This window comes from Haliotis rufescens, unplaced genomic scaffold, assembly GCF_023055435.1.
Source record: "Haliotis rufescens isolate VD_foot unplaced genomic scaffold, xgHalRufe1.0.p SCAF_8, whole genome shotgun sequence".
Taxonomy (NCBI): domain Eukaryota; kingdom Metazoa; phylum Mollusca; class Gastropoda; order Lepetellida; family Haliotidae; genus Haliotis; species Haliotis rufescens.
The window spans coordinates 21,708,111-21,726,683 of record NW_025964372.1 but is presented as its reverse complement, the minus strand read 5'-3'; the positions used below and the strand labels follow the sequence as shown (position 1 = coordinate 21,726,683).

The following is an 18,573-nucleotide window of genomic DNA, read 5'->3' as shown; positions in this document are numbered from 1 at the left end:
AATCCCAGGAATTAATAAAAAGGAAGAGTTTTCAATCTCTATGAAAAGGAAAGGGTCAAATGTTTCAAACTACAACTGCTTACTCCTGCTAATGGTCAAAAGACATTCATCAATTTTGAAGATGGATCAAAGCTTATATTCTTGTTGTCAGGCTCTGAGTCTCACATGCCAAAGGGCATACATCAACATATTTTTGTGTGCCCTGTGACGCAAAAACAAAATTTCTAACCCTTTAAGGTGTTTGAATATTCAGTTACAAAGTGCAAGGTTGCGTACCTGAGCTTGAGAGCGGTATGTGACTTTCTTCAGGTAGGCACTGTACACTGCTCCATCTTCCCTCTCCTCGCGCCAGAATCGTGTCACATCATCCTGCAACACAAATTCATCCTCTTCAGTCTTGGAAACTAAAGCAGGGCTTGTTGCTATAGTTTTGGTTGTTTATTGTCAACACCGCACTCAGCAATTTTCCAGCTATGTGATTGTGGTCTCTAAATAATTGAGTCTAGATCTGACAATCTAGTGATTGATATTGTGAGCAACAATCCACATCATTTTGGTACAATGACACTCATTCTGAGTCATTCAACAAGTCAAGTCTGACCACGAGATCCATTTGGTCGCCTCTTACAACCAGCATAGGTTGCTGGGGACCTATTCTAACCCCAAATCCCACATGAGGCTGATATTGTTGTCTGAGACTAGTGAATGTTTATTCATGATACTGAGGAGGGCAGAGGCCTAGGGTATTATAACTAGTCACAGCTTGAGTGGGATGCATACAGGCACACACAGTATCAAGACTGCAACTACCATATCCACAGTGTTCAAAATGAAGCATGAAAGTCAAGGTGTCCTTGTCCTAGTCCTAACGTTGAATATTTTAGATTGATGGGGTCTCTAGATTCAAATACCAAACCTCAAGGACCTCTTTAACTTCAAACACTTACTGTATTCGACGAAATAAGCGCCGCTCTAATAAGCACTCACGTAAATATTTGCTAATATATTGGCTAGTGAACAATCCCAATTAGCACCCCTTCCGATTGATCAATGTACACAAGACTTATTTATTCGCGTATAATATGCACTCGTGCGTTATATCCATTCTTAATTATGGGCAATTAAATTCGGGAAAAAATATATGTCGCATATAAACATATCAGTCTGTCAGCATAAACCACGAAATTTATCTTTCAACTCTGTTTTTTCCACCAAAAAAATATTCTAATAAGAGCCCCCTATTTCTAATTTTGAGTACGCCCTGGGTTCTTATTAGGTCGAATACGGTATCTATAATCTCAACTTCATGGACGGCAAAATGTACATGGACAGCTTTCTTATAGTCATGATAATAAGTTAATAACACTATAGTCTGGTTTGCAAATGGTAAGTTCATCACTGTTTTTTAGCAGTAACGATGAACATGGGGATCAAGAAAAAGGTACTAATGAAGAAACTGTTACATGGTTGGACAAACGAGTAGTGTATTTGAATCAAGAGATCTTGACTTTTTTTTTCAGAAGGGCTATGACAACGACTATGCACCAGACAACAGTGATGAGAGGAATAATCCACATACTTGAAGACAGTGAACACACGACCCTAAGGCAGTCTTGTTCTTGTTTTCCGGTATGTAGTTTAATTTGGCAATCCCCTAAATCAATATTAGGCACATGACTGAATAATGTTTTATGTCCCAGTCATCAATATTCAAGCAACATCATGATTACCTGTAAATAATTGAGTCTGGTTCAATATATCTTATTTAAAAATATATATCTACAAAATAAAAATAATAATATCCAAATGGAGCCCAGAATAATCATTAATATCAGGAGGCAATCTGTACTTGCCAAATCAAATCATTCTAGACTTGAGTTGGACTCCTTTTAGATTTTTTCTTTAAGGTCTGGGAGACAGACTAGCATGAGGTATTAAGGACCTATTCTACACTAGAATCCTCACATGGGACCCATTTATACATACAGACATGGGTACTTGTAAAGTGTACAGAAACAAAAATTCATGTATGTAAACACTTAAATGAGTGATCCTGGTGATTGGCAATATGTGGAATACACAATATCAAGAATACTGTGGAACAGTTAAACATGACAAAATATACGAAAAGGCACAAGGATTTATCTGTATGTTCTTTGGGCCCAAAATTTGAAGCAAATATCTGCAAAATTCCCAAAGTGGAATATAACACTACCATGATTTATAATTATTTGCTCACTGTGGTCAAGTTATTACTTAGGTCTAACATGACTGCACTGAACATACTGAATGCATTGGTAAAATACCTCAAAATTTAACACAATAACATTTTCTTTTTGGATTCAATTTTGCACAATATAATCGCAATAACCAACTTTCCTGCATCAGACACTTAGTTTGAAATCCCAGGCAATCAAAGGGTCAGCCCGCCTACATTCCAATCCATACCCAATGAGGGATGTGCCACTTGTTGGTGACATCGCACGCTGTAACAAATGACCACTTCCTACACAACTTCCTTGTTCAACAACAATTTCTAATTGATGTGTTGGCCATCTTCAGCTGAAAGAATGCCATTTATAACTTGTACTCCACCCACTGACAGTCAATGAGTTTCTGCAGCCCAGGGCATGTACATGTATGTAATCAATGTTCACAGAGACAAGGCGGGGTTCGAAAATATCTGCACGTGCGAGACTAGTCAAATTCAGTACAGCTCCAGATAACTTGCATACAGGTATTTAATATGTTTAAGCATAATATGCAAAATAAATCATTATAACCCAATTCATTTTGAATTGCTCGCATACAAATAAGCATGAAAACAATTAGAAAACATACCCCATGATTACCCAAAGTAGCCTTTTCAGATCTTTATTTAATATTTACTTATCAAATACAGACATCATCATGATCATATGTACATGATTTTCTGGGGTAGAATAGGTCTTCAGCAACCCATGCTTGTCGTAAGAGGTGACTAACAGAATTGGTGGTCAACCTTCTGGCATGGTTGATGCATGTGATTGTAACCCAATTGCGAAGATCATTGCTCATGATATCAATCACTGGATTGTCTATTGACAGACCACTGTCATATAGCTGGAATACTGCTGAGTGAAACCAAACAAAAAACAAACACTGCATTGAATAATGCACAAAAGAAATGGCTCGCTTAGTGTAGCTTTGACCATGTTGACAGAATTATTTTTAAACACGGTTTACTCATTGGCACGGTTTACTCATAGACAGCATGAAAGACTGGAGCCTTGACGCAGCCAGGTCGCGAACCACCGACCTCCCCATATCCGTAATAATTTTGGGTGTCTGCCATCATGGTCAAAGGCATGAAGTGGGAGTCCCAGGTTGCACAAACAAATAAAATATAAAGTCTAAACATGATAAAAACAAATTGTATTTTTATTCCACCAAATGCAAATTTCTGTATTCACTACAAAGCCTAAACTATAAGACAACAGGCTAAAAGTGTCAAACAACGGGACATGGTTAACCACAGACCTATATACTGGGTTTACTAAAGCTGCACTCATGACATCTTCATATAACTTCTAGTATAAGAACAAAAACCTAACTACACCAGGCACACCAGTGAAAGTATGAGCAATGATCCACAGGGGTGGGTGGGTGGGTGAGTGAGTGAGTGGGTGGGTGGGTGGGTGGGTGGGTGGGTGGGTGGGTGGGTGGGTGAGTGAGTGAGTGAGTGAGTGAGTGAGTGAGTGAGTGAGTGAGTGAGTGAGTGAGTGAGTGAGTGAGTGTGGTTTTACGCCACTTTTAGCAATATTCCAGCAATATCACGGCGGGGGACACCAGAAATGGGCTTCACTGTTGAGGTACGAGGACACACAATCAACCAGGCCACCGAGTCTGACCACAAGATCATCTCATTCCTCTTACGACAAACATGGTGACTGGGGACCTTTGCCATGTTAACCAAACCAGTATCCACATTGGGTGGAACACTTTGAGTAATTTTAACAACTACAAACAATGAGTTCTTCAAAATATGATAACATGAGAAGTCCTGTTGATTTTTACTGTTGTATTTAATGAATGTGACAGTTCTGTTTTCATCCTTGTTTGTGTTGTTTGTTTGTTGCTTAACATGCTTAAAGGGGCACTGATCTAACGGAATTCCCCGGACTGGGCTACCGTCTGCAAGGACAGCTAAATAAACTTGTGAGGCTGGAGGCAATATTTGTTTTACTCATTTTTGCATAAACACTGATTGGTTAACCGGGATCTATAAAGATTTCGACAAAGGGCGCATGTTAATTAATTTCTTCAACCTAAACAAACAGACAAAAAGAACGGCGGAGCTCATCGGATGTCGTCATTTGGAAATACCCCAGATGGTTATAGTTTAATACTAAAAAAAAGTATCCATGCAGTGAAAGCTTTTCGGATTTCAGATTGCGTCTATAATACGATTACTACTCCCTTGTTGTCATCTCTGTTTTCTCGTATAACCCCTGCACTTGTGTATTTGTCGTCATTCACTTGATGCTCAGTTAATGAATTTATTACAGGTACAATTAGTGGTAGCACCACTTATATTACCTGACAAAGGTTCCCATTTGGCATTTATTGTGTCTGGGGTAATTATTCAATCTAAATCCAGGTTTGAAGTGAGGTGAAATGTGTGTTATGTAATATGCATGTGGCAGACCAGCAAGAGGTGAATGATCAGTTGATTTACTTTTTTTTGTAAATCAACGGATCGTTCCTAGTCATCAAAGGATTAACAGAATATACATTGATTGATTAATCACTGTTATTTTGCACAGTGGATATGTCAAAAGTGAGTGTTTACATGTCTAGGTTTACTAAAACAAAGGGAATACACTCATATCATGGCGTGAAGTGCCGATGTAAAAACAACATACTTTGTTCAAAGGGTTAACTGATAATACGTTGATTGATTGATCATTGTTATCTATCACTCAATGGATTTTTTAGGTACTGTGGACGTTATGAAAATAGTTGCCACGTGGGCTTTCTCAGCTGACCCTTGAGACTTGACACCTATGTGAAACACCTGAAACAATCCAAGTGATCAGTTGAGAAACGGACACGGGTTAAAATATCCCCAAACAATATATATTTTTTAAAATATGTGATTGTTACAGAGACACGTGACATCGAATAAGTTTTTTTGTACTGCCGCAGATGAGTGGGATATTGTTCCTTTGTGTGGATATTCATGGATACATTCCTCGAACAAGGAAGCTGCCTAAAATTTATACACATAAATTTGGTAGGTTGTAATTATGGTATTTGCATTTTGTTTTCCTTCATTTGCTGTAACATTGAACCTATTCGTCCTTGTTTCTCTACGTCTTGGTTGGGAAATTCTTCAATGCGCGATAGACGTTGTTTTCACAGGCCTTTTCCTTTGTAAGCGTGTATATATACCGTCAATTTGTAAAACGTGATTCTCTCAGGCAATTTATAAAATGTGTAAATATTTCAGTCATTTTGACTAAAAAATCTGTCCAGATTGATTAAGACGATTAAAAGGGCCTACAAACATCACAACTGATTATTATTTAGGATTAGAAGCCAAACAACATAGAAATGTACTTTTCAACGTAACATTTTCAGTCTCTTGGTGATGACATTAAACATCAAAATGTTTGGAATTCGTTATCATAATAATACAGATGGAAATGTTTTTCAGTCACTTTGTAAAATAACTGAATATTTAGGCGTTTAATAAATTTGAAAATGTTACACATTTTGACAGTAAAAAAATATACACACTATATAAAAGCAATGCTCAGGTGAAATATTTACATTGTGTTGCAAGTCAAAATAGTGTAAACGAAAATCGCAAAATTACCAAGCAAGTGTCTTATCAAAACTTCGTCACCATTACCGATGCTACCCACAAAGATACCTACATTTCCTTATTATCTCGAAAACTGTATTTCATTTTGTTGATCAATGTGACCATACGCCCTTATTACTACCCATACAAGTGACTAATGCGCTTACGAATGGCGCAGCAGAGGTCGCGAACTAGTCTAGATTTCTGCTTTACATCCGGGTACTCACTGGGAAAAAACAATAACAAAGGCAACAACCAGTCCCGGGGCATTGCGTTAGATCAGTGCCCCTTTAACACCGCACTCAGCAATAATCCAACTATATGACATCAGTCTGTAAATAATCGAGTCTGGACCAGACAATCCAGTGATTGACATCATGATCATCGATCTACGCAATTGGGATAAGATGACATGCATCAACCATGTCAGCGAACCTGACACCCAATCCCGATCTTCTAACAAGCATAGTCGCCTCTTCGGACAACCATGGGCTGCTGAAGACCTATTCTAACCCGGATCTTCACAGGTTCATCCCTATTTGTGACCGCCTATTGCATGTAGTAGGCCCTTCCTCTTGTCATAATATCTTCTCAACCATTTAATTGCCAACACTTGAACACATCAGCAGAGAATTATGGAAAGTACTTCCTGTGTATGTTATGCATGCTTATAATACCATCTGTTTTCATCAAACAGCATCTCTAATTCTTCAAACACTCTAAACAACATTTTGTAGATTTCAATTTCTTCACCCCCTCCCTCCCTCTGTCTCTCTGTACATTTGATTAATGAATACTTTTTATTGATAGTGTTGATATTCAACACATCTAAAAAGCAGGAAATGTCATTGATTAATCTTAACACAATTCATAAAATACAAATCCTCAATCAGTATAACTACTCTTACAGTGACTGCATTTGGGGATTTCAAGTCTTATTCTAGCCTTAGTAAAGTAACTTTCTGTCAGAGGCATCGAGTAAACTAGTAATTGAAGTTTATAGCAACAGAGAAAAGTAATGAAAAGGACACTAATGGCCATGTACAGACTAGAAGACCCAAAATTGTCTGCACAGGCTGATGACTTTATTGCCATTCGTATATTATATTCCTACTTGTGAGTGATTCACTAGAAATTTGACTGAAGTCCCCAACAAGACCATTTTCATTTGGGAAAGATACCTTCTAAATCAATTAAGGAACATGGTACTTTTACAATCATTAGACAAATATCATTTATGTTTCGGGTTACTGTTTACAGATTCATCATGTTGCCCACTTAAAAACACAAAATAATGATTGGATTCAATCTAAATTCATTCTAAAACCAGACTTGTATACATGTTCTAACATATCTAATAATGACCAAATTTATGGGCCATTTCGGCATTTTGAAAAATATACAGTTACAGCCCATTGTTTGTTCAGAATGATTCGACTCTAATACCTGGTTTGTTGCAACTTGCACTCAAGGCCTGTCTCATAAAACTCTTGAAAAGGTGGTAGGGTGAGGTTAAGCATCACATTCATGATTATTGCACTAACATAGCAAATGCATACTGACTCTACTAAGCCAATGAGTCCTTGGATAACCACAAAAAGTACAATCTTTTAGTGTCCTTTGACATGTCCAGGATTGAGTGAGTGAGTGAGTATGGTTTTACGCCGCTTTTAGCAATATTCCAGCAATATCATAGCGGGGGACACCAGAAATGGCCTTCACTAATTGTACCCATGTCGGGAATCGAACCCGGGTCTTCGGCGTGATGAGCGAACGCTTTAACCACTAGGCTACCCCACCGCCCCTGTCTAGGATTGAAGCACAGACCTTCCAATCTCCAGGCAGATGATCTATCCACTGGACTACAGAGACAGTCATACTTGAAGATAAGGGGCATTCTGGTATTTGAATCGTGGGACCCCAAAATATTTTACTCTAAGAATTTAGTTTATTACAATGACCTCATAACCACCTTAATTTTGAACACTGCAATTTGAAACCAAATAAAAGACAAAATATTTTTAAACACTATGTTTTTCATTTTGACCTAAACCACAAACCTATGACATGACAGGTCTTAATAGTTGCACATGCATACTGTCAAATTGACGTGACATGAGAATGCTCAATATTTTTTGTGCTCAAAGAAAGTTTTTATGTTATTATTCTAATGAACATGATGAATTGATTGTTATACCGCAAGCCCATAACCCCTGACAAAAGATAACGTAATTATCACGTTGCCATTCCACATTATACCAAAAACCTGCACAACTCTATTTCCTGTAATAGGCACCCGCCTCCAATAACTACAGGGTATGAAATAGCATGCAACACAATAACCTCCATGTATGTTAGATTTAATTGTTCTTTGCATGTATAATATCAGTTTTGTACTTGTAGTTCTTTGCTTAACACTAACACAAAGTGTATTTGTTGCAATTTTATTACTATGTTCATGTTCGCTGTCTATCTTGAAATAAATTCTTTGTCAAAAACATAAAACTGTATTGTATGTCAATTTATTTTGTGACAGTATGCAGCACTGTAGTTGAAATATTAAGTGCCTGGTCTTCAATTACCACCTTACCTCCATTACCCGCTATGTCTGGATGGTTGTTCAAAGAATAAACACTGGATCACTTATTAGGGGATAAATGGTACTTTGCTTCACGAAAATGGATAAGTATATGTGCATCATTTATCACATAAACTTGATAAACTGGGATATAATCCAGTACAGCAGCGAGCGAAAAAATGCCACTGATTAGTAAATATAAAATAATCACTCGGTAACCAGCTGGTTATAAACTGAAAAAAGGTCAACTATTCAGAAATATAAAGATAATTAAATTTTAAAGGGGCTGGATTAAGTATTTCTGAGTTTCTTTAATCGTAGTCAGAATTCACCATTTATCTTCATGATTATTCCAGGTACCGAAATTCGTGAACTCAGAGCATCACAAAATCTTCTCATGAACGAAACCAAACCGAAACAAAATATACATTCTCCATATAAATACCTGTTTCAAAACGGTAAGCGAGCGTTTGTAAACAACAAACAATGTCCTCGTGACTGAAATGCTGAATAATATGACAGCGTCAACCAAATTCAACCGATACCAGTACATAAAAATATCACCTGTCAAACGCAGTGTCACGAACTTACAAGCATGTACCTGCGATAAATCCAAATGATACAAATTCTTTGAATGATCACTCACCTGATTTTCCTGTCTGCCTGCTTCCATTCCTTAACTAAGTCAAAAGTCTTAAATTCATTTTAGCCATCTTTTGATCAAACTGATCAAGTTTTGGTTCAATATTTTGTGTGATAGCGATCACCCAGCCTACTTCCGGTCAGCCATTTTGTCTGGGTTTCCGACACTTACTTTCGGGGATTTCCGTGAAATCTGATGGCCACCCCCGAGTTACTTCCCTTACAATATTTCGCACCAAGCTCCTTCCCAGCGCGTGACACCTTCGTTTACACTCTCGGTTAGTATAGAAAGCTCCGGGCTATCGGATGTGAGGAGCTTGATCTCGCACTCACGTCAGCTGATGCGCCTCGAGTGGGAGGTCTTCCTCTTATTGCTATTATTACTTCGATTTTAAGGAAAGTCACAGCATGACAATATCATCTTGAAATAACCTTGTAGGAATACCCTTTACGCAGTCAATCAAACATGCATAGAAACAAAACATTGTAATATTAGACGGTTTGTGGCCCGTTTAATTTTTGGTCGTTTTGACGTGTGGCAATTTTTACCAGTTTTCTAATAGTGTATATAACTGATAATACCTATCACTTGACATCAGAACCGTAAAGTTCTTGATAAACTTGATAAAAGATGATCTCACATCCACGTTTCTGTTATTATTTTTTTATCTTGAGAAGACACATTGTTGGCAGTACATTTTGTTTTCAGACAACTGTATTAAAGCGCCACGTCATTAGATAAAGTGGGTATGCAAATCAACGTTGTTTTACGCCGCGTTCAGCTTTATATTCCATATATATATATATTCAGGTCCGGAAGCTCTAAGAACTGGCTTCACATATTTACAATTACGGACCCGGATGTTCGGCGCTGTCAGGCAACTTAATCACTAGGCGACGTAATTTATTAGGTTAGGTTTAGGTGTTTTTTTCCCCCAAGAAATTGTCTTTAAGGTTGGTCATAAACAAAAACAACCAAAAAAACATCAACTACTTTTGTTTTTTCTTACACATGTAGCAGTGAATCGGCTGGAATAAAATTTGTTGCCACTGAAATTTGTCTCTGAAATTGTTTGACATTGACATGCCACTGGAATCTGTCCTCATTATAATCTCGAAATTGTATTTTTGTATAGAGACTATCAAATGAATGCCAAATGTGGATATATGCCGTATTTGTATTCTGTTCAACAGAATATTTTATGTATGTGTTGTCTTCCTTCCCTATATAATTTTACCCTTTCGTATGTTTATAGACAAAGAGGATCGGTGGGGTAGTAAACCAATATATTTTTAGTCATTTTTTTGCTCAGCGCCATTTTTCTGGAGGTCGACGGATTCAAAACACTTAAAATAAGAAACAGGAATGTCACCCTAGATCTCGGTTATCTAGTGGATCATATCTCTCTTCTATTATACTATTACTTACAAAAAGAATGGATATCATTTTATTCACCGGATAACCGAAGATGTCCAATCCTATATAACAGCCACACTCATTCTGATGAAAGGAATATTTCTTTGCTCTGTTTGACACATATTTCTTAACACCACACACATCAATATGCTAGCCATATGACGACCGTATGTAAATATTCGAATCTGGATCTGGCAATCCAGTGATTTGACACCATAAGCATCGATCTACGCATTTGGGACACTATTACGCGTTTCTTCCAAGGAAGAGAGCCTTGCCAACCGACCCCCTTCTGGCTGAGCTTCAAAGTTTTTCAACTTTCCTGTTTCCCCTATCCGGAAATCTAATCCCCCGGATTGCTTTCGAAAAATATTTTTACAAAATAAATGTTGCCACGACAAGTGGCACCGCTTTATACAATTTTGGGGTCTGGCTCGTCAACTAAAATGCAAAAAAACAATGTTGATATTTACTTTTGCCTTTGAGCGTATAGAACGGAGGTTTACTCCAATTGATAATCTTGGATGAATGTTTATGATTACCGTCGACCCCCCCCCCCCCCCCCCCCCCCCTATCTCTCACCCTCTCTCTCTCTCCCTCTCCTCTCCACCCCACCCCCCTCTCTCTCTCTCTCTCTGAATATGGTGCATGCATTTATTGTAAGTCGTCAAAATCTGTTGTTACGAAATTAATACTTCTCTGCCGTATTAAATCCAGGAAATTAACAAAGACATACCTCAAAGTCCCGCATTTAATGTGTATCAACGAGGCAGTCAGACACCTTGACGCATCCCTTTGAATATATGATACAGTTCTCGACTATCAGGGTCTGCCTCCTTTAACGATTCAAAAGATTCAAATGTTTTATGTGCTATTGTGGTCTGAAGTACGATCCCTCGCATGTCATTTGACACAGAAGAATGTGTTGATTGCGTTCTGAAGTCGAAAAATAGTTTGACGAACATGACAAAGCACACATGACTCCCTGCTGGTCTGCGTCGCTTCGCAGAAGGAAAAGTGACGGACGGAAAGCATGTGATCTCGGTATTTCTCACGTTCGGCCCCGAGACTTCAAGGAGCCTGCGTTCATTTCTGTGTCATCACAAGCATGTGTACATCTGCAAACTCCATGCAACCAAGACTGTAAACAATGTCACATATACGTGTCATAAGAATAGCTCGGCTGTCGTGTTCGCAACTGAACGAATGTTCATGCATTGAGGTTGGTTTGATTTTAACGCCATTTTAAAGTATTTCATTCATTTGAGCTAAATTTCGGACGGTATGATGCAGACAGACCAAGGTATATATTATCAGGCAATCAGGATTCGATATCAAGACAACGGATCCTGTCACTGCTAAGGGACGTAACACTGCATGGCGAATTGCTGCGTCGTAAATACTGGTGGGTCACCCGTGTTAGTGGAAGGAATTCATGATAGGTCGGGATCAGGTGGTCAGGTATATACCGTGACTTGGCTGATGCATGTCATCGTATCCCACCCAATTGCGCAAATCGATGCTCATAATGTCAAACACTGAGTTGTCTGGTCCAGTCATATATCTGGAATATTGCTGAGTGCAGCGTTAAACAACAAACATGCATGTTAGATAGATTGACCGGACGAATAATTGGTTAATTGATATACGGAATGAATGGGTGTTTGGATGACGATAGAGTATCTTGCTAATTTAATGGATGACCTGTTGATTGTATGATTGATTGAATTGTTGAATAATTGATAGGATGGTTGGTTGAACGAAAGGAGGATTGACTGAATGAACATTTTCTTCAACGTGATGGATAATTGAAATAACACGGAAATAAATATTCTTTCAGGATTAACGTCATTCACAACAGGACGTTACCGCCTTTAGTGACAAACACGAGCTATGCAGAGTTGCGGGTGAGTTGATAGAAGGTTTGAATCCGGGACTCACTCTGATTCTGAGTCTTGTTTATCAGTACCATACCCGTGCTCATGGGTATCACCAAAACGGTAAACGTCTGAGACATATATCACTTGAGGCTTTCCTCCTAAATAAAGCTGACATACTGTTATGTTACTTTTAAAGGGGCTCTCACACTTTGCCGAGTTGCGTCCCGAGTATGGACCCGAGTATGGACCCGAGCTGACTCGGGGGTAATCGCATGGAACTCGTAGCGAGGTCGTACTAAACCCGGGGTAACTCTGGATACCTCGTACTGATCTACGAGAGTTTTGGAACTGCTCAAAACAGTCGGGCCGCCAGCCAACTCGTAACAAACTTGTAACACACTCTTCCTACTCGTAGTACCCTCGTGGCGACTTCGTGATGCTCGTACAGAACTCGCATGAGGATCGTCTGCAAAATTTATTGCCGAGTTTACCAAGTCTAATACGAGCTATACGAGTGTGCCACCTCGGACCAAAGTCGTACCAAACTCGTACCAAACTCGAACAGCTCGTATCGAGATCGTTATGCTCGTATGCAACTCTTAATAGACTCCTATTAGACTCCTATTGGACTCCTATGGGGCTCGTAACACACTCGTAGCGTACTCGTATATATATGTTGTCTCTTCCCGAGTCTTAACCGAGTTAGGCTCGAGAGAGCTCGGCAACCAGCTCGGAAAGTGTGAGAGCTGCTTAAGTACTGTTAAAACGGCATTAAACCCTATACATACTCACTATAGTAAGGAAACATAGAGGATGTGGTCAGTAAGAATACCAGACGACCACAAGATCCCATTAACTAACTGTCCATACTGACCTGGCTGAGATGATGTGTGATCGGGTCCCGACAGTGACGTCCCATGCTCCCACATTGTACGCCACTGGTGTGTATGCACCCGACCGGCGACACACATCGCCTGCCGCGGTCATATAGCTGAAACATTAATGGCTTTGACGTAAGCTAGCTGCTAGATTAACACAATGTACTGTCGCCGTAAATAGGGTCGTGTCTACAGAGACAATTTAGCTGGTAACAACATTTCTATAGTTTCAGCCTAAGTAGATCTCTAGTTTTCCATTTACAAAATTCCCCGAGTTTTAAGTTGTAAGTTCGTCGGAAATTCTACTTATTGCAGCGTAAAATCTTGTATCTATATTTAGTGAATTAGGCCGACCTGTGCAATTATGCACATTGATCATCATTTGAGTGAACTCATCCCTTCCTTCACACACGCCACGCAATTTGCTATTGTTAAGGCAGGAAGTTAAGGCTGAAATACCAGGAAGTTTTGACTGCTTGCGCATCACATTTGGCCCCGAGCATAAACTACAGGAAACATCAAAAATGTGTATAATGTTAAATTCATTGCTTTCTCTTTCTCTTTTGGGGCCGGTTGGGTAACCTAGTGCATGGTTGAAGCGTTCGCTCGTCACGCCGAAAACCCGGGTTCGTTTCCCCACATGGGTACAATGTGTGAAGCCTATTTCTGGTGTCCCTCGACGTGATGTTACTGGAATATGGCTAAAAGCGGTGTAATAGCATCCTCACTCACTCTTTTGTCGCCCATCTGTGAGGATTCCGGGTAATAATATATAGGCCCCTTGAACCTTTACTTGTCGTAAGAAACGACCAAAAAGATGGAGTGGTCAGGTTTGATGACTTGGTTGACTGTATATCATCATATCTTAATAGCGTAGAGCTATGCTCATGAGGTCAGTCACAGAGCGCCTGGCCCAGACTCGATTATTTACATACCGCCGTGGTCCCGTGAAGACCCGGGTTAGAATAGGTCTTCAGCAACCCATGCTTGTCGTAAAAGGAGTCTTACGGGATCGGGTGGCCAGGCCTGCTGTTTGTTTGTATGTTTGTTGTTTAACGCCGCACTCAGCCATATTCCAGCTGTATGACGGCGGTCTGTAAATAATCGAGTCTGGACCGGACAATCCAGTGATTCACAGCATGAGCATCGATCCACGCTATTGAGATCGATGACATGTATCAGCCAAGTCAGCGAGCCTGACCACCCGATCCCGTAAGTCGCCTTTTACGACAAGCATAGTCGCCTTTTACGGCAAGTATGGGTTGCTGAAGACCTATTCTACCCCGGAATCTTCACGGATTGTCTGGCCTGCTGACTTGTTTGATGCGTCATATAGCTTGAATATTGTAGAGTGCAGCGTTTAACAACAAATAAACAAGTTGCCGCATACTCCCTGAATACCCCACTCAGACACTGTATATTGACTCCGAGCCGACCTGTCCTTGTTTTATCCCATTAATGCAGTGAGCCACATCCCCACTACGTTCACCCGCATCTCCTCTCCGCCCATCCGCATCTCCACTCCGTCTACCCCTAACCTCACCTGCACCCCGCTCTATCCTTCAGCACCCCTATTCCGTCCACCTGCATCTCCTCTCCGTCTACCCCCACCTCACCTGCACCCCGCTCTATCCTTCAGCACCCCCATTCCGTCCACCTGCATCTCCACTCCGTCTACCCCCACCTCACCTGCACACACACCCCTATCCTTCAGCACCCCTTTTCCTTCCACCTGCATCTCCTCTCCGTCTACCCCCACCTCACCTGCACCCCGCTCTATCCTTCAGCACCCCTATTCCTTCCACCTGCATCTCCTCTCCGTCTACCCCCACCTCACCTGCACCCCGCTCTATCCTTCAGCACCCCCATTCCGTCCACCTGCACTCACTCCGTCCACCAGTACTCACCTCCGTCGACCTACACCCAACTCCGTGTCCACCCGCACCACCACGCTGTTCATCCACCCCGCCCACCCGCACCACCACGCTGTTCATCCACTCCGCCCACCCGCACCACCACTCTGTTCACCCACTCCGCCCACCCGCACCACCACTCTGTTCACCCACTCCGCCCACCCGCAACATCACTCTGTTCACCAAACTCCGCCCACCCGCACCACCACTCTGTTCACCCACTCCGCCCACCCGCAACATCACTCTGTTCACCAACTCCGCCCACCCGCAACGCCACTCTCACGCACTCTGCCCACCCGCAACACCACTCCATTCGCCCACCCCCATCTCATTCCGTCCACCCCACTCCATCTACCTGCACCACCACTCCACCTGTATCCCATCTTCGTCCACCTGTATCCCTATTCCTTTCACCTGCACCCCGGCCTATCCACCTGCACCCACTCCGTTCGACTGCACTCACTCCGTCCACCAGTTCTCACCTCCGTCCACCCACACCCTCACTGCATTCGTCTTCTCCTTCTACCCTCACCCTACTCCTCATCCACCCACGACCCAGTCCTCCCACCCACTCAGCACCACCACTAATTCCGTCTACTCTCCGCGTCCACCCACACCCCACTCCGTTAACCCACACCACCACTCTGTTCACCTTCTCATTCACCCAGCCCGCCCACCCGCACCACCACTCAACGTCCACCAACATTTCATCCACCCGCACCGCAACTCCGTCTATCCTTACCCCACTCCACATCCACCTACATCCCTCTCCGTTCATCCACCCGCACCACCACTCTGTCTACCCTCATCCCACTCAACGGCCACCCACATCCCTCTCCGTTCATCCACCCGCACCACCACTCTGTCTACCCTCATCCCACTCAACGGCCACCCACATCCCTCTCCGTTCACCCACCCGCACCACAACTCCGTTCATCCACCTGCACCACCACTCCGTCTACCCTTACCCCACTCCACATCCACCCACATCCCTCTCCTTTCATCCACCCGCACCACAACTCCGTCTACCCTTACCCCACTCCACGTCCACCCACATCCCTCTCCTTTCATCCACCCGCACCACAACTCCGTCTACCCTTACCCCACTCCACGTCCACCCACATCCCTCTCCTTTCATCCACCCGCACCACAACTCCGTCTACCCTTACCCCACTCCACGTCCACCCACATCCCTCTCCGTTCATCCACCCGCACCACAACTCTGTCTACCCTCATCCCACTCAACGTCCACCTACATCCCTCTCCGTTCATCCACCCGCACCACAACTCCGTCTACCCTCATCCCACTCCACGTCCACCCACACCACCACTCTGTTCACCTTCTCATTCACCCAGCCCGCCCACCCGCACCACCACTCAACGTCCACCAACATTTCATCCACCCGCACCACAACTCCGTCTACCCTTACCCCACTCAACGTCCATCTACATCCCTCTCCGTTCATCCACCCGCACCACAACTCTGTCTACCCTCATCCCACTCCACGTCCACCCACATCCCTCTCCGTTCATCCACCCGCACCACAACTCTGTCTACCCTCATCCCACTCCACGTCCACCCACATCCCTCTCCGTTCATCCACCCGCACCACAACTCTGTCTACCCTCATCCCACTCCACGTCCACCTACATCCCTCTCCGTTCATCCACCCGCACCACAACTCCGTCTACCCTTACCCCACTCCACATCCACCCACATCCCTCTCCTTTCATCCACCCGCACCACAACTCCGTCTACCCTTACCCCACTCCACGTCCACCCACATCCCTCTCCGTTCATCCACCCGCACCACAACTCCGTCTACCCTTACCCCACTCCACGTCCACCCACACCACCACTCTGTTCACCTTCTCATTCACCCAGCCCGCCCACCCGCACCACCACTCAACGTCCACCAACATTTCATCCACCCGCACCACAACTCCGTCTACCCTTACCCCACTCAACGTCCATCTACATCCCTCTCCGTTCATCCACCCGCACCACAACTCTGTCTACCCTCATCCCACTCCACGTCCACCCACATCCCTCTCCGTTCATCCACCCGCACCACAACTCTGTCTACCCTCATCCCACTCCACGTCCACCCACATCCCTCTCCGTTCATCCACCCGCACCACAACTCTGTCTACCCTCATCCCACTCCACGTCCACCTACATCCCTCTCCGTTCAACCACCCGCACCACAACTCCGTCTACCCTTACCCCACTCCACATCCACCCACATCCCTCTCCTTTCATCCACCCGCACCACAACTCCGTCTACCCTTACCCCACTCCACGTCCACCCACATCCCTCTCCGTTCATCCACCCGCACCACAACTCCGTCTACCCTTACCCCACTCCACGTCCACCCACATCCCTCTCCGTTCATCCACCCGCACCACAACTCCGTCTACCCTTACCCCACTCCACATCCACCAACATCCCTCTCCTTTCATCCACCCGCACCACAACTCCGTCTACCCTCATCCCACTCCACGTCCACCCACACCACCACTCTGTTCACCTTCTCATTCACCCAGCCCGCCCACCCGCACCACCACTCAACGTCCACCAACATTTCATCCACCCGCACCACAACTCCGTCTACCCTTACCCCACTCCACGTCCACCCACATCCCTCTCCGTTCATCCACCCGCATCACCACTCTGTCTACCCTCATCCCACTCAACGTCCACCCACATCCCTCTCCGTTCACCCACCCGCACCACAACTCCGTCTACCCTCATCCCACTGAACGTCCACCCACATCCCTCTCCGTTCATCCACCCGCATCACCACTCTGTCTACCCTCATCCCACTCCACATCCACCCACATCCTTCTCCTTTCACCCACCCGCACCACAACTCTGTCTACCCTTACCCCACTCCACATCCACCCACATCCCTCTCCGTTCACCCACCCGCACCCCCACTCTGTCTACCCTCATCCCACTCCACATCCACCCACATCCCTCTCCTTTCATCCACCCGCACCACCACTCTGTCTACCCTCATCCCACTCCACATCCACCCACATCCCTCTCCTTTCATCCACCCCATCTCAACTCCGTCTACCCTTACGCCACTCCACGTCCACCCACATCCCTCTCCGTTCATCCACCCGCACCACCACTCTGTCTACCCTCATCCCACTCAACGACCACCTACATCCCTCTCCGTTCATCCACCCGCACCATCAACTCTGTCTACCCTCATCCCACTCAACGTCCACCTACATCCCTCTCCGTTCATCCACCCGCACCACAACTCCGTCTACCCTTACCCCACTCAACGTCCATCTATATCCCTCTCCGTTCATCCACCCGCACCACAACTCCGTCTACCCTTACCCTACTCAACGTCCATCTACATCCCACTCCGTTCATCCACCCGCACCACCACTCTGTC

At 43.7% G+C, this 18,573-nt stretch overlaps 2 protein-coding genes across 9 annotated transcripts in view; one reads left to right on the top strand and one right to left on the bottom strand.

The window, feature by feature from the left end:
- The window catches only part of LOC124115745 (ral guanine nucleotide dissociation stimulator-like), a 49,238-nt gene extending 37,889 nt beyond the window's left edge, over positions 1–11,349 (bottom strand). For 6 of the 8 annotated variants that reach the window (XM_046476850.2, XM_046476854.2, XM_046476853.2 and 3 more), the window contains exons 1-2: positions 9,073–9,241; positions 277–369 (exon numbers count right to left, since the gene is read on the bottom strand). In XM_046476850.2, the coding sequence (XP_046332806.2) occupies positions 277–369; positions 9,073–9,099 (120 nt within the window). In that variant the 5' untranslated portion in view covers positions 9,100–9,241. Of the gene's footprint in view, positions 1–276; positions 370–9,072; positions 9,242–11,221 lie in introns of those variants that run through there. The other 2 variants (XM_046476852.2, XM_046476857.2) reach the window with 2 other exon arrangements.
- A 2,711-nt stretch (positions 11,350–14,060) lies between these two features.
- LOC124115723 (extensin-like) lies at positions 14,061–17,920 on the top strand. Its single transcript, XM_048389743.1, has 2 exons — positions 14,061–14,073; positions 14,883–17,920. Exons 1-2 carry the CDS (start codon positions 14,061–14,063, stop codon positions 17,918–17,920), a joined length of 3,051 nt encoding a protein of 1,016 aa, XP_048245700.1.
- The last annotated feature ends 653 nt before the right edge of the window (positions 17,921–18,573 follow it).